The sequence below is a fragment of the Danio rerio genome, chromosome 13 (genome assembly GCF_049306965.1).
Source record: "Danio rerio strain Tuebingen ecotype United States chromosome 13, GRCz12tu, whole genome shotgun sequence".
NCBI lineage: Eukaryota > Metazoa > Chordata > Actinopteri > Cypriniformes > Danionidae > Danio > Danio rerio.
Window position 1 is genome coordinate 28927883 of NC_133188.1, and position 17707 is coordinate 28945589.

A 17707-nucleotide genomic window follows, 5' to 3' on the forward strand; every position below is an offset into this window, starting at 1 on the left:
AAAAACATTTTCCTCGACTTTCGTCTTTTGAATCTATTACTTGTTCTCGGGTAACGTGTTTTGGCTGAGCGCAGAGATAAATTAATAATTAATCTAACTACGTACATTCTGTATATTGACTGATTGCTTGCCTTTATTTCCTATAATGTATAAACTTTTTTTACGTTAAACTTTTAAAATGGCCATTAGTGATTATTAAATCTGATATTCAGTAAAAGAGAGGGCATGTTTCGTAATTTCAAATGAAAGGAGACAGTAATGTTATAGGCTCCATCTTGTTATGAATACGCATACAGTGAAAATAACGCTCATATATGCAGCACAACATTTCTGCTGTCTGTTTAATTATTAATATCAAAATGAAAATAGCAGTTCCATCATGTTTTTATTTTATTGTTAAGAAAGTGAAACAATGTCCTCGGGAGTCTGTTTTCCATATCAAACTTGCAAAGTCTGAACTTACAAGAAGAGGATGCGGAACTTTAACTGTGTGTAGGCAACTTAATATTGAGGGAAAAGCCTCAATCAGAGAGGCGAATGTCGGCAACCCCGCCTCCGTTTACAGATGTCTCTGTTTTCCCCCATCCACACTGAGATGGAGCAGCAGTGTTTTAGAATGAAAACGGCCTCTCCAGCATTTCCAAAATGCTCCGTTTTTGGCGCTCGAAAACTTCGGCGTAGTGTGGATGGATGTCAAAACCGTAGCAAAACTTAAGCGTTTTAAAACTAAAACGCATTAGTGTAAACGGGGCCTAAGACTGCTGCCCCCATGACCCGGCCCCGGAAAAGCAGTTGAAAACGAACGAATGAATGAATGAATGTATGTTTATATTCTATATTTTTATAGTGTAAAATAATAGCCAACAATCTATAGCTTTTTTTAAATACTGCATTAAATGTAGGTTTCCTTTACACCAACTGCTATCATTATGTCCAGGCATTACTTCAATTATGTAAGATGTAACAGGGAACCATTATATAATTCTTTTGAATCTTTTTTTAAACGTTGGTACTATTCAATTTGACATGTATTAGAAAAACATTTTTATAATTTCTCTTCTCTGTGGTAGGAAAAAAGAGGCATACGTCATTAGAACAATTGAATTTAAATATTTGTGCCAAACAATTTATTTCAGTAAAGGATTATAAACAAGCATTCTTGGCTCCGAACAGCAGCTTCTGTCACCCATGCTGTGCCACAAGGGAGCTCTCAAGAATCCAGCAGTGTCCTTTCATGTAATCTGAAACCAGTCTATAGGCGTGCAATCAATCTATGAAACCCTAGCCCTGGGTCTCCAATAAGGCCATGCACTGAGGCAATATTTTCACAGGGTATGATAGAATGGATCATATCGGCTGCCAGAGGCTGTCCTCCATGACACTGACTGACTGCTGAGGGGAAGGTGTAAAACAGGAAGCGGAGATGTGTCATATTCCCAGTTTCTGGAAGCTATACAGAATTGATGCAGCGGTTACTGCGAGATAAAACTAAAATCAGACTGAAAAGAGATGAAGATGATAGACTTTTTTCATATCACATAAAATTATATTGAATTCAACATTTTTTTAATTATTTAATAATAACATATAGTGACGTTAACTTCAGTGTTGTCTATTGTTTTTAATTATTTTCAGTAAAAGGCAAAATTATTAGCCCTCATGTGAAGTTTTCACTTTATTTAATGGTTCCCAGGTGCTGTTTAACACATTTAATAATTCATTTCTTTTGTCTTTACCATGGTGACAGTACACAATATTTTGCTAGTGTTTTGCAAGATTATAATGCTAATTTTTAAAAGAAAAATAAGACTATATAAACAAAACCAATTGTAATACTGTGAACAATTTCCTTGCTCTGTTAAACATAACTTGTTTTAAAAATAAATTGTTGAAAAATGACATTTTGTGTACTGTACATTAATATATATCACATTAATTTTTAAATGAACTGCATATCATTTAAATGTATTTATGTATTATTTTATTTTATAACATTTTAAATGTTTTTTGTTTAATAAACATTGGTGTGGGAAGACCATTTTATGCAGAGGTGTCGTCACACAGTGAAATTTGGAAGTCGACAAAACTAAAGTTTATATAATATGATGATGATCTTATTTTAACTAAGCATGGCTATAAAGCAGAAAGGAGGGATAATAAGTCATGGAGGTAAGACTTAATAACATTAATTCTTTGTCATGTGTTGGGTCTAAGACAACAGATAATCTCATAAAACATTTTTTCCACATTCTATAGAATTGTCATAATTAATATTCATGCAAAAGATCTCTTAAATGATCTTAGCATATCACTACAGTTGCGTCTTTACATTGTTTTCCAGTTAATAATATTTTTTAAAATAATAAATATAAATAAATTACTATATTTATTGAAAATAAATATATTTATTTGTGGTAGGGGAGAGGCGAGCTTTATGTCTAGCAATGCCCTGGGTTTGGATTACTTTAATTGGTTATACGACATTATAATTGATGACTTTGCAGCAAAAAGACAAGATAGGTTCAGATGTAGTGAAAAAATTTTACAATTTCAGTTTGTATGCTATCTGAATTGTTTGTATGAGTCAATTACATGTGCAACCATATAGTGTCTCATTTTATTTTTAAGGGGGTATGAGGGGGTGAATATGGGGGGTTCACCCAGAGCGTCATTCAAACCAGAACTGCCACTGACCATGGTGAACAATACCTAAACCACGAATGAGAAGCATTTTCTTTCTCTCCTCTCTCTCTCAAAACCCCCCTTACTTCTCTAGCACTAAATTCTCTGGGCACAAACAGGTTACTTTTAAAAACTAGCAGCACTTTTATGTATTGCCTCTTTTGGTTAAATCGCTGAATACCTCCTCAATGCTGATAACATCCTCTCACGGTGCTCCAGAAAAGCTAGCAGTATAGTGAAAGACTCTACCCATCCCTTCCACAGTCTCTTCTAGCTGCTGCCACCAGGAAGAAAGTCTCGAAGTAATAGAGCCTGCTCGGCTAGACTATTAAACAACTTCTTCCCACAGGCTGTTACAAGTGCATACAGTACAAGTGAGTGGGCTTCACAAACCACCTGTAGAAAAGACATCCTCTCATCTCTCTAACTCTTGCACCAGGTAGCACATTTAGACTATAGACACTCTTAATCACTCCATGTCTCTTGAAAACATTGTGAGTGGGCTTGAGCTGTAAAAACACTCTACTCTCTTATGCACCTGACACTTTTTCTAAACTCCTTTTTACAAGAACTCAATAATGAAATAGATTTCTACTATAAATGTACCACAATCATGTTGCACTGCGTGTGTCAACCTTAAATGACTGTTTTCCACAATATTAAACCTTAAATACCTCTTTTGCACAATATTCACTTTTAATAGCTCTCTCCACATATCCTGCACAACATTGTTCAGTCTCATGTAAAAGTACTTGTATAGCCTGTCTCATGTGTATAGTTAAGTATCTAATAGTATTCAGTTGATGTCAGAATTATTAGCTCCCCTTTGAATTTGTCTTTCTTTTTTAAATATTTCTCAAATGATGTTTAACAGAGCAAGGACATTTTCACAGTATTTCTGATAATTTTTTCTCTTCTTGAGAAAGTTATTTGTTTTATTTTGGCTAGAATGAAAGCAGTTTTTAATTTTTAAAAAACCATTTTAGGGATAAAATTATAAGCTCCTTTAAGCTATTTTTTTTTCAGAAAGTCTGCAGAACAAACCATCGTTATACAATGACTTCCCTAATTACCCTAACTTGCCTGGTTAACCTAATTAACCTAGTTAAGCCTTTAAATGTCACTTTAAGCTGTATAGAAGTCTCTTAAAAATATCTAGTAAAATATTGTTTACTATCATCATGGCAAAGATAAAATAAATCCATTATTAGAGATGAGTTATTAAAACTATTATGTTTAGAAATGCGTTGAAAAAATCTGCTCTCTGTTAAATAGAAATTGGGGAAAAAATTGGGGGCGAATAATTCAGAGGAGCTAATAACTCTGACTTCAACTGTATGTGCATGGGTGTTTTAAAACAGCTCTAATGACTAGTGTTGTGTTTGTATTTATGATTAGTTTATGTAGCACCGTTGTCCTGCAAGACACAACATTTGGTTCCTCGGTATGTCCACAGATGTAGTAGAATGACAATACAGCTTGACTTAACTTGAACTATAAGTAGCTTTGGACATATCCCTCGATATTCAAATTCTTTGGCAAATACCTGTATATTATTCATTTTGAATCTTTTTTTTTTGTTCGGAAATCATGGGATATTTATGATACAAAAAATAAAACACTAGTATACATACAGTGTATAGTTTAATGAGGGGAAAATGTGACACATGCAGGTTGCTTTGGCTTTACTGTGATAACAACATAAAAGCTTGTAGTTTAATATTAGAAACATATTATCTTTATATTATCACAAATAACTTTTTGTATATGCACACAATGAAATGCGCATGTAGATGTGAAACTATTTGCAGTCAATTGTCCTTTTTCAAAAGTTCAAAACCCTCGCTGAAAGTGAGACCAGCGAACTTTGATATACTTTTTCGCTGTCCGTAAAAAACTAATTGAGTTCAACATTGTTACATAACGCTTACATAAGGCTTAAATTGGAAGCCCACCGTTTATCATCTTTTATAATCAAAACATGAACAACAGCCTCATGCAGAATATTGCGGTTAATCAAATGGACATGTTGCACCCGGTGATCTCAAGCCATCGCTGTTCGATGGGACAGCGGAGGCCTTTTGTGGAAAAACAAACACAGAGTGGAGCATTTGATCAAAGTGTGAACACACTTGATGACATGAGGGAAAACAGTGAAGCCGTGATGATACTATAGTGACGACTGAGTTCAGGAGGCTGGGTAAACAGGCCCTGAGATAAATAAACGCAGCTTGTGTGTCCAGGACTCTGCCTACTTAAGAATAGTGTACTGTTAAATCGTCTAATTAGTCATGATGCCTCATATGTACTTCACATTAAAAGGGAGAAGAGCTTGATTGGTTGCCAGCGAGAAGGTAGCTTTGCTAGAAGGTTTTTTGAAGCATCATAGAGATGTTGCCAAAGTTCTTCTGGATTTAGTTTGTCTCAGTTTCTATTGTTTCTTCATGTTATTCCATACAGACTGAATGATGATCAGATCAGATCTCTGTATGGAGCACTGGCTACTGTTAGACTTCTTGTGCAGACAATAATCTCACTATATAATAATTACAATGTAAATATACACTACCTGACAAAAGACTTGTCGTCAATCCCAGTTGTAAGAGCAACACATAATAACTTCTAGTTGATCATTTGGAAAAGTGGAAGAAGTTCGATTTTCACTGTTAAACTGCATCCCAATAATCACAAATACTGGAATGCACCGGAACCCGCATGGATGCAAGATTCTCAAAGAAATCAATCAAGCTTTAAATTAAGTGGGGGAAGTTTACATATTGTTTTCTTAGCTGCTTTCATTTAATGTTGTCCTTGTGTGAAAATATCTGCTAATTGATTAAATGTAATTATAAATTATGTTGTCATAGTAATATCACAAATAGCTAAACACAAATTCAATTCTGTATAAATGAAAATACATTAACTAAACATATTTATGTTTAGTTTATAAGTATAATATAAGCAAATATAGATTTTTATTTCATTTAGGGGTATCAAAAGTATTGAAATCTCTTGCTGTCATCAAAATATTTAAACCTTTGAAAACAGCCATGAGGACAATTAAGGTCATGCATATATTTGTACTGAAACATAATAAAGTTAATGCCGATCATCACTGTCTAATGATCCTCAGTAAATGATCTGCTCTAATTACAGAGTAAAACACTAATTGCTTAAGTTGAAAATCAGCAACCTTTAGGCTACTCTAATTTGCTCAGCTTAGATTGAAAGTGAATTGAGTTTAAGCAGACCAGTTACTGAATGCCTCCATAATTTACAAGGCTGAGGTCAGAGTTTATATTTCCATACCAAGATAGGCTTAAAATAACAGTCTAGAATAACAAATCCCTAGCATGATCATTCTGGACAGTGCAATTCAATTAAAAACAGTGAGCTTTTTTTTCCACCGTCCCCTCATCGCTTCGTCTTAACATCTGCGGATCACCAGCACCATCACTTAAAATGTAAGAGCCCATTGGAGCTGGAGTGTAATCACCATCCAGTCCGGCTAATGGAAGCTCATCATATAGCCGAGGTTTAGTCACACTGGCCATATATCTGGCAGATAATGGCTACTTGCCCTTAAAAGTCTGATCTACAACATAATCTGCACTATTGCAAAGTAGACTGCACATTATGTAGCGTGGTGCTTTCAAAACCCCATTATGCTTTAATCCTTCACGTTCCTCTAATGTATTTCCCACAATGCTCCCCTCCAGGGGCATCTTCGAAAACAAACATGGCAGAAAAGCTTTTCTTTGAGCTTTTTTTTTTCAAGAAACAAGCAGTTCATCGGATCAATACGGTCTCATCTGACTCCAGGGATGTGAGAGAGGCTCTTGCCTGCTGAACTTTGGAACACAATGTATGTTTGGGTGACTTATTTAATGTTCAGTTCAATATACTTACGCAGGTATGCGTTATTTGGACTCCTGTCCACAGTGAGAGAGCAGGTTACATCCTTTAGCAAGCCCTGCTTCCTCATCCACAGAGAATAATGGCCAGCTTCCTCAAATGTCTGACTCAGACTAGGGAGGAGAAATAATGTCATCAACATGTAATAAAACACTGATCCATCCATCACATCCTTATGGTCATGAAGGTTATTGAATTTTTAATGCTTTGTTTAAAAAAAACTCTCGTTTTTAAAATATTGTTAACAGCATTTGTTAGAAATCATCACCAGAACTTTTAAATTTATGAATTTGTTGTCTTCTTGTTAGCCATCAATTGTTTGATAACTGATGCACATGACTGTTTATCCAAACTAGTCCAAAAATCAACTATCATCTTGTATTTACACCATATCAAGTTGATTTATGTAGTTTATCACAAGTAATTTTGTATTTTATAGTCGTATTGTATATAAGTGAGTCTATTGAGAAAGCACGGAGGGTGAACGAAAACAATGAGAGGACTAAGGGGGCCATCTAGAGGCTGACAGGCAAAACTCCAGCTTTTGAACCCATTTCACCTTTTTTTTCATCCCCCAAAATGGGCTCTATAAGCCTTTATTGATCGTCCTGGGAATGACATAGTGGCCAGCACGTTCTTTGGAGAAGAAGGTGAATCAATAAAAGCTCGGTCTGGAAAGGGACCTCTGTATTGATCTTAAAGAAGCCCAGGACCTCAGCCATTGGAATTGGGAGAGATACTGTGACTTGTCTTAGGAAATCAGACACTCCCCGACAATCCATTTGAAAACGGCCCAAATCTTGATGACTGTTTGAGGCCTAGGTTGTTTGTAAATACAGCTATGGTTTCCTCTGTCCAACATCCCAGCTGGGGTTCTGTGAGATGGCCTGCGGCGCTTTGATGTCTTAATGGTCTTTTTCATCATTATTTCAGTGTCAGCTTGTTAACCCCAAAATGCAGTAGGATCAATGCACGGTGAGATATTCTACAAAGGCCAGCACTAAAGACAGGTCACATTCAAATACATGCTCATAAAGAGTCTCAATGACTGCAAATGCAATCGGATGCTTTAGAGCTCTATAGATAAAGACTTTCTGCACCTGATTTAGAGACAAGGTTATTAAATACACCTTAGTATAAAAAAAATTATTTAAAATAAATTTAACTAAATCACAAGTCAAGGTGGACACTACTAGTTAAATATTTAGAACATTAGGGTTTTGAAATAGTTTTGAAAGAAGTACTTTTGTGCTCCAAAATTGTATTTATCACATCAAAAATACAAAAAAAGCAATGTTGTAAAATATTACTATTATTTAAAATAACTTTGGCAATTCTACTGTATGTGAATAATTTCATTTTATTTGGTATTTTAAACTTTTTTCAGATTTAAAGCTGATTTTCCAGGAGCCATTACTCCAGATTTATTCATCCTTTTGTATGATCAAGAAACAATTCTCATGATATTTTTATTGAAAACAGCTGTGCTGCTTTAAATTTTTGTGAAAGCCATGATATATTAACCATAAAATATATTCAAAAGTAGCAGCCGAAAAAATCTTTTTAACACATTAAACTGATCCAAAGTAACAATTATAGCATTGCAAAACATTTCATTTTGAATAAATTTTGTCATTCAACTATCTTTCATTTTTATTTTAAGTAAAACATGGTTTTAACAAAAATATGAAACAAAACAATAAAAATAAATATCAAACAAAAAAACAACAACAGTTTTCTATATTGAAAATATAAGGAGCGTTATTAACAACTGATAATTAATGATTAGAATGATTTCTGAAGTATCAAGTTACTCTTGTTACATTTAGATTTAAGACTGTATTTATTAAGCATTTACTTTTACATAATGCATCCTAACCCTACATTAAAGCAGATGCTTTTATCCACGAACACACACCCAGAGAAGTTGGGGGTTTGGTGCCTTGTTCAAGAAAATCACCTCAGGTGTGTATGGAGGGTGTTGGATATTCACTTTCCACAACTATGATCATGTCAGTCCCGGGACAAGAACCGGCAACCTTTGGATCACAAGACCAACTCTAAGCATTAAGGCTGCCCCAACACTAAAAACTGGAGTAATAATGCCCAAAATTCAGCTTTGATTCAAATCAATAAATTATATTTATATTTTTCCTAGTTTTGGGCAAAGGTTAATTGTGATTAATCCCATGCAAAATAAAAGTTTGGTTTGACATAATATATATGTGTGTGTTATATATATATATTTATTATGTATATGTGATGCACACTCAGTTAAAATAGGTGGGTTAAAAATAACCCAACAAAGCAACAAATATTTTTTACCTTAACCACTGGGTTAAATAAATAACTCAGGGTTTTTTAGAGTGCTCACATACTGTACAAAGAAACAAAGCTATACAAAACAATTTTGTTACAGATATTTACATGTATTTTTAATATGTAATGTGTATATTTAATGTGTAATTTGTATCATATACATATCTAAATATAAACAAACATATCTCAAACATATGCATGCATGTGTATTTATATATACAAGATTAATATACACATCAAACACACGTTATGTCAAAACACACTTTTATTATGGATGTGAAATTAATTGTAATATATTTTAGCACTATTTTTTTTTCAAAAACAATAACAAATCATAATTCCCAATCTTCAGTTCAGGGTGATTCTTACCTGCAAAGATTGGCGGTTCCAACTATTGATGTGATTTGTAGAGTCAATTTGAATTGTGTGCTTACAATCACAGAAATATTACTCTGCCCAATTCCAAGAGTGGCAAGAGGCTGATAAAGACACTGCAGAAGAATCGGACAGACTTGATTCAACAACATGTAATTAATGTTCATTTAATATAAAAAATTTTTGGCCACTTGGGCAGACACCTGTAAACATTTAATGCACATACTGTATTTTAAATAGAACAGTTTTATATTTGTGTCTCTCTTTTTGGTACGAAAAATGCGTGAAACAATCACATAAGTCACTATGGAGAGAATAAACAATTTTGAAATACCTTATAACAGTAATCCGAGGTGTAGTAAACACTAATGTTGTACGGAAGTTCATTATGGAATTTTATCAGCGCCTCGTCCATTTTCAGCTTGTAAACTGAAAAAGGACAAAACAACTAGTGAAATCACAGTATTCTAACTATGAATACATATTTTAACAACTTTTTATCACACTTACGAAATGACTTACCTTCATGATGTGTCTCACACAGCCCTGCTGGGAGTAAACTTCCTGCTAACAAGAGAACATCGAAGATATTGACTGCCTTCATTGTTAATTCCAAATCTTCTGTTTTACTTTTTACCTCTTTTTGTGCAAATGAAAATAAAGAGAGCTCAAAGATCACTGTACATGTGATTGCAGTGATCTTTGAGATGTGTTGGACATTTTTATTACCATAAGACTCTACATGAAGATTGACCAAAGATTGGCTGGGATTAGTTGCCTGGGAGCAGTCAAAGGAATGTTGGACACAAATAAAATCTGTATGTAAGTGCATTTGAAGATGATACCTCTTACTCATAAATGGCATAAATTATAAAAACACATGATTAAAACAAGTTTTTAGTGTTTAAAAAATTAAACTTGAGAGAAAAAAAATCTTCTTAAACAAAACCATAGGGGGGAAAAGCAAACAAGCAAAAGTGAAAGCAATCGCTTATCATGTTTGTACTCTTTTTATGTTAATTATATTATTTAACTGTGATGCTCTTTTATTACAGTGTGTATAAAAGTGAGTACATCCCTAGCACTTCTAATTCTACGTCTAATTGCTCTTCTAGAGATGAATAAATGTAGATTTAAAAATAAGACCCTGGGTTAATTACTTCACCTAAAGGAATAGTTCAACCAAACAAAAATTTAATTCAAACAAATAAGAAAATAAGGAAATCTGACTCCCATAGTAACGTTAGGCTATTTGATTTTCCAATTGATGTCAATCGTTACAGGTTTTCAACATTCTACAAAATATCTTCTTATGTGTTGTGTTTAACAGAAAATAAAAAAATTAAACTTGTCCAGAACATGAGAGGAGTGACTAAATGGCAAATTTTCTTGGTGAACTATACCCTAATAAGGACTTTTTGACATTTTTATATTAGTTTTTTTTATCTAATGTAAATAAACAACCCTTAATGTACATTTAATTGTGTCACAAATTACCAACTTATCTGCAGATTTCTATTACAATTGTTTTTTTTTCAATTAAGTTACTCAAATAGCTAACGTTATACGAGTGCTGTTATGGCACAGTACATTAAAATATCCTTTCGTATTAATTACGAAAACCTTAGTTATGGCTGATTTCTAAAATGAGATAGTAAGCCCTAAATACAATATTATTAAGTATAATATAATATAATATAAATATAATAAAGTAAATCCTCAATACATTTTGAAGGCAGTATAAGACAAAAAGAAATCACTGTTTTTGTCACCTGACGACCTGCATGAATGCTCGATAAGTTCTACTGCTAAAGTTTGTTCACGGTTTAATTATTATCTCACTGTGTGAAGTCACCCAACTGCATCACAGGCCTCTTCAGTTCAAACACTTCTATTTCGCTCAGGCTTCTGGCAGGGCAGCAGAAACAGGGCCCATAAATTAATATTAAATAGCGCGTCGTGACGTTTCCCGGTGAGCATCCAATCACGCAATGCAGTTAATATTCATAAGACGTTCCTTCACCATAGTAGGAATCGTAAACTCACGCTCTGGCCACAGGTTGAAATCCATTCCAGCCGCTTGACCGAGACAACATCAGCGCTGCGCTCACAGCACCCACAAACATGGTAAGAAAAAACAAATTACATATCTATTGCATTCTTATCGTCCGTACCATTAACAAACTATTTAAAGTCTTTGTCCATACTCTCAACATGCAAGCATGGAATTTCCAAACAACATGCCTCTTTACACTATATTGGGTTGAACAATGTTTATTTATTGTTACTAAAATGTATTTTAAAATATTATATGTATTTTTATAATACTATTTTATTCATTCTTCACCTAACATTCAGTTGGTTGAGTTATTATTATTTTTTATTTAAAATATATACTATAAAATATAGTTAAAAGCTCATTATATAACATTCATGTTCATCATTTGCACTGTTAAGTGTTTGAGATGTCAGGTCTTTTACCTCGCTGTGTGTTCGCTCGTGCATCAGCATTAGTTCAGCAGATTAGGCTGTTGCTAAGAGACCTGTTGATGTCAGTCAGCTTTATCAGCGTTGGAGCTTCATTTTGACTGACATGTGTTTGCACAGACTCTTTGACGCAATATACTGATGATGGTTCAGTCTGGGACAATAGTGTGTGTATAGCACAAAAGAACACGCTGACACAAATCATCTTCATTTCCCTTTCATTCAGTAAAAAACCATGAATGCTGGGGAAAGCCTGTTGAAATCTCGTGTCATCTTCTTTATTAATGCTTTTTTTTTTTCTTGTAAGAGACATGTGTTTGAAGCTCATGTGATCTGTACTGAAAGTGGGAAAAGGGGAAGGGTTAAGTTGCTTAGGAATGTCATTGCCTCGACCAAATATGCTGGAGGCTCTTAAAATTGAAAATGCAAGTCATCATTGTTTCCATATGGGGTTCACAACAACCAATCACTGTGCTTTTTCTGAAACATCCCCATTGGAGTGTTTGTAAGAGTGTGTTCGTAAAGCTGTTTAAATAGTATCTGCTATATGTAAACAAACTATTGGTATGTACAAATAATTAGCAATCAATAAAATCTAATCTAATCTATAGGTATAGTAGGGTTTAAAATTTAAAAGTGTGTGTGTACTGGAGAAGTCTGTACTGCTCAACAAGCCGGCATTTATTAAATCAGAGGCAGTCAAATTTTGATATGTATTTACTGTTTTCTACTTGATTATATTTTAAAATGTAAAATATTCCTGTAACTTAAAAGCTGATTTTGTTAAAGCGGTGGTTCACTTTGATATCATGTTTTAAACTTTAGTTGATGTGTAATGTAGCTGCGTGAACATAAACAACATCTCTGAATGTAATTCAGCCAAACTTCAATGAGACATTGGCTTTTACAGTTAGCTTACCAAAGCCTACAGTGAGTGAGAATTGTGGGGACTACAAAAAACATCCATGTTAGTGAGATCACGAACGCTTCAGGTTTCGCGCATTCACTACACGCAGCAAAAGGGCATGGCCTGAGGTGCTGTAATGTAGCTGAGAAAGCTAAAATGCTGTCCAAAATGCTACAGGGCTTGTTCTGTTTCTGTATTTGGGCTTCCTAAGGACATGACACATATGTGGGCTTCCTAAGGACATGACACAAAGAGAAAAGTGCTTGCAATTGAATTTTAATTATGTTCTAGAGAATTATTAAAAATATATATAGCCAGTATTTGACAAAGGACAGCTTCCAGAATCATTCCCAGTTCAGTGCTGGATTCCGATAAAAACTCCTTAAAAAAGGAGCAGCTCCAACCATAATAGAAGAAGCTGTAGATTGTGAGCCACAACCTGTAAGCATTTTTAATATTTGTTAAAATTGACCTATTACACTGTAAAAACCGCAACAATCAATGTGTTGGGACAACATGAAGGAATTAAGTTAGCTTATTAGTTTTTACAAATTTAAGTAGATTGAACATAAAACAATTAAGTTGTCCCCAAAAAACTCATGAATTGTGTTGTTTAAGCTCGTTTTAAATAAGTAGTTTGAACAAACTGCAAACGTCATTTTTTGAGTGTACATGCATAGTGTCTAGCGTTAACAGTATTTTGTAGCATGGACGTAAACATGGATGTAAACAACAGGAAATGCTGATAGGCACCTTTAACAATTTAGCTACAAATTAATATTTGTCAGTCAAAACCCTGTAAACACCCACAATCTTCAGTAGCGCTGCAAGGCCTCTCTATGCGGCCGCTTTCCCTGCATTCTACATCACAAATGATGAACTCACAAAAGACATGTAAACGTTTCATATTACTTGCACATGCTTATTCTGAATATATGTGAAAGTCAGATTTTATTTTAGAGAGCAGGCCTGAGGTTCAGCTGTGTCCTCTGTGTCATTTTTCTGTCTGATTCAGGCACAAACTGATACGGCTAACAGCTACTCTGACTGACAGTGTTTATACATCGCAACAGTGCATGCTTGTTAGGACGTGATGCTTTTCCTGGTGGTGTGAAGCCGATCTGCGAATCACAGCACATTATGTTAGCTGACCAATCAGAGCCTCCTGAGGGCGGGCCTTTCAGAGGAACTAGGAAATTTGACAGTCGTTTTTATGTTAGCTGAGCAGCTGTATATAATATGATAATATATATAAATAACATGATTTTCTACAAATGAAGCATGAGCACACATTGTTTTGCATCTTATAACCGCTACCAAGCCTTCAAAATACACGTTGGACCACTAAGCATAATTACCCCAGAGAAACGATTGTTTAGATATAACGTCTAATACACTTTAAAGGAGTTCAAAGAGTTGTAAAGACATTTAAAATGTTCTAGAAATAAAAGGGCCTTCATTAGGGCTGCACAATATTGGACAAATGGAATATTGTGGTATTTTAGGTTTCTGTGATTTTATGTATATTGCAATATACTGTATCTAATTAATTTCACCAAATGATTAAATAGCAGGATTTCTAGTCACACTTTATTTTAAAGTTCAATTCTCGCTATTAGCAAACCATTACCTATGACTTTTGCTCATAATTTGCTTCTCAACAGATATTGAGTTAGTTTAGCTATTGGGTTAGGGATGTAGAAAAAAATCATGCATATTTTGTACTTTATAAGTACTAATAAGCAATATTTTAATAACAGTCCCTAAAGTGTTATCAAATGTGTTCATTTTGATTGATTGGATGATTCTGCAGATCAGTGAATCATGCATAAAATGTAATAAACAAACTACAAGCATAGATTCATGCAATAAAGCATAAATAAAAGTTAAATAAAAGCATGCATATTGCATATCTATGCGATGTGACTATTGCGATATCGATGCTGAAATGATATATTGTGTAGCCCTAGTCTTCATCCATATGGCCTTTACCTGACAATCTGCTTTCGGAGAGTTTCAGACACTTGTATGAGAGAAATCATCTTGCAAATTAGTGAAACTAGACAGTTTGACTCCAAGTTCAATAGTGTTTTTCAGAAAATTACCACCAGGTGCCAGAAGTGTTCTCAAATATTTGATCAGGGTTCTTTTTTAAATATCTAATTGCACGTTGTTGTTTTTTAAATACTGTAATTCAGCATATATTTAAATCATAAAATATGCTCAAATATATATACATTACTATTTGGCTATCTTCAAATAGAAATGCAAAGCAATAAAAAGGGCTTGCAGCAGATCGTCATTTGACAATGGTTTAAATAAATAACCAGAGTGCTTTAAAATACTCAGGCAGGGAAGATTCAGACTCTGACTATGGAGGAACGGGAACATCTCCTGCCCATGATGAGGAATGCGCAGTGGGTGGAGGTGGGGGGCAGAGATGCCATTTACAAAGAGTTCATCTTCAAAGACTTCAACCAGGTAATTAATCCGCCAAGAGGAAGCTTTTCACACTATTATTTACTGTGTGCGCACAATGTATGACACTCACTTTTGTTTCTCTCTTCAGGCTTTTGGGTTCATGTCCAGAGTTGCTTTACAGGCTGAGAAAATGGATCATCATCCTGAATGGTTTAATGTGTATAATAAGGTAAACAGATGTGTAGTATTTCTTTATGGTAAATTTAAATGGAAAAATTGTATTTACATGACATTTCCAATTACCTTGTCTGAAAAGTAACTTAATTACTCAAATACTTAATTAGTAATTCAGTTTCTACATGAATTATAAATCTCTATATAAAACAATATAAATCAAACTCTTTAAATTCTTTAAACGTGATTTAAATTTATACGGCATTTTAGTTTTCTTAAATCAAATATTTAATTGTAAATAACTTATGTATCCAAACACCACTATCTCTCATAAATACCATATGTATTATTAATTTCTCACTTAATTAATTGTTTAATAAGTGTATTATCATCTTGATCAACTATTTTTCAAAATATATTTATATAACAAAAAGTACAGTTATTTACCTTTTCTGAGTTAATTTATCCAGAACTATTTAATTTATTTACAGTATTTAAGACGAGCACACATAAGTAACTGTAATTAAATTATTAATTACATTTTTAAACTACTTCATTTATTTTCTTTCGGCTTACTCCTTTAATTGTCAGTGGTCGCCACAGAGGAATGGACCGCCAACTATTCCAGCATATGTTTTACACAGTAGATACCCTTCCAGCTGCAACCTAGTACTAGGAAACATCCATACACACTGATTCACACCCAAACACTATGGCCAATTAGTTCATCCAATTCACCCTTAGCAAATGTCTTTAGACTGGGGAAACCCATGCGAACATAGGGAGAACATGCAAACTCCACACAGAAATGCCTACTGGCCCAGCCAAGAATCAATCCAGCGACCTCCTTGTGTTGAGGCGACAGTGCTTATCACTGAGCCACCATACTGCCCCAGCAACTTTACTTTATCAATGGATAAGTCATTTAATTATGTTAATTAGTTACTTTGCCACTAATTACACCAAACACAGATTGAGGATGACTGCATTAGACACTTTCACCCTTTATATTACATGTGCGGATTAATTGTCAGACCAGGAATGTGTATGAAAAGATAAACATGCTCAATTTAAATTTGACGTATTCTGTCTGGTAGGTTCAGATCACCCTCAGCACTCACGAATGTGGAGGACTCTCACAGCGAGACATCAACCTCGCCACCTTCATAGACCAGGCCTCTGTCCTGTGAATGGAACCTCTCATTAAACTTCTTCAACCCCTCTTACCTATAAAACTGGACCAACGATGTTGTGAAACTTTCCGGAGTTATCAGCATATCAGTTTTAGCTGTGTGTAGTTTGGCTGTTACAGGTGCATTTTTCTTAATAAGGAAGTCAGGAGAAATGTAAACTTAAATCATTTCACATTCTGAGTGTATAAATATGGCACAGATCTGATCTGAAAATTGCTGAAAAACTGACATCACTGTGTTTTATGGTTAAATCTTTTCTTTTTTTAAGTGAAATATACAGTGCCTTCATTTGAATCCAGCGATAACTGCTTAGTGCCTCAGTCAATTGTAAGTGTATTAAACTGAACGTTTGCCAACGCTGGGATTCTGAAATCTGTGTATCATCTGTCAATGCACTTGCCTGTCATTTAAACAATTAAGGCGATGTTGTTATCAGATTTAAAACACATTAAGAGAAATGGAAAAGAACACGTAATGGATGCCAGGTAGAACGGTAGATGTTTGAAAACCTGAACTCCCATGGAGCTAAGAAATAGTCTATGGTTTAATCTATTAGTACACCAACCTCCCTTGCCAGAAATGCTGGTTTGAATCCTGCTCGAAGCGGGGCAAGTTGAACCTGAAGGATTGCTTTGGGGCTGTAAACAAACAGGATGATTCGTAGATTGTTAATCATAACAAGTGGCATCTCTTTAAAAGTACTTGCAAAAATAATTTTTAGCAATAATACATGTGTAAAAAAATTTAAAAATACTTGCAGGATCAGGAAAGCTCTTCAGCTGCAATATTGTGCTACTAACATGATGTGCAGTCTGCATTCGTCTGCTTGTAAGTGTAATATGTTTTAGTAGGTTTTGGCAATTCATTTGTAATTACCAGACCCTTTATTTATTTAAATGTGACAAAAAAATGCAAATTCCACCACTTTTCCAAGCCGCTAAATTCTGAAATGACTTGAATTGTTTATGGAAATGTCAAGTCTGTATAGTGTACAGATGCTGTACAGTGCTACAATGGAGTTAGGGCTCATAAAGAACTCATAGTATATTTAACCACCACCACACAATTGATTTTATCAAGGGGATCATTGACAAATATTTTACAGTACAAAAGTCATAAGTTCAGACATAGCTGATGAATTTTAACAGTACAAAAGTCATTCATAAGTTCACACTTAGCTGATGATTGATTATAAAACGTGTTTGGCATGCTGTCCCGAGAGAGAGCCCGGGGC

At 34.4% G+C, this 17707-nt stretch overlaps 2 protein-coding genes across 21 annotated transcripts in view; one reads left to right on the forward strand and one right to left on the reverse strand.

Moving 5' to 3' along the window:
• The window catches only part of si:dkey-192p21.6, an 87078-nt gene extending 75192 nt beyond the window's left edge, over positions 1–11886 (reverse strand). For 2 of the 19 annotated variants that reach the window (XM_073919786.1, XM_068212896.1), the window contains exons 1-5: positions 11064–11212; positions 9814–9855; positions 9626–9720; positions 9286–9407; positions 6592–6710 (exon numbers count right to left, since the gene is read on the reverse strand). In XM_073919786.1, the coding sequence (XP_073775887.1) occupies positions 6592–6710; positions 9286–9407; positions 9626–9706 (322 nt within the window). In that variant the 5' untranslated portion in view covers positions 9707–9720; positions 9814–9855; positions 11064–11212. The other 17 variants (XM_073919791.1, XM_009307340.3, XM_017358773.2 and 14 more) reach the window with 17 other exon arrangements.
• pcbd1 (pterin-4 alpha-carbinolamine dehydratase/dimerization cofactor of hepatocyte nuclear factor 1 alpha) lies at positions 11397–16837 on the forward strand. 2 transcript variants are annotated; one of them, NM_200814.1, is given in 4 exon segments: positions 11397–11418; positions 15035–15166; positions 15255–15335; positions 16378–16830. In NM_200814.1, coding segments are annotated over 4 exon segments (309 nt in total). In that variant the 5' UTR covers positions 11397–11415; the 3' UTR covers positions 16471–16830.
• The last annotated feature ends 870 nt before the right edge of the window (positions 16838–17707 follow it).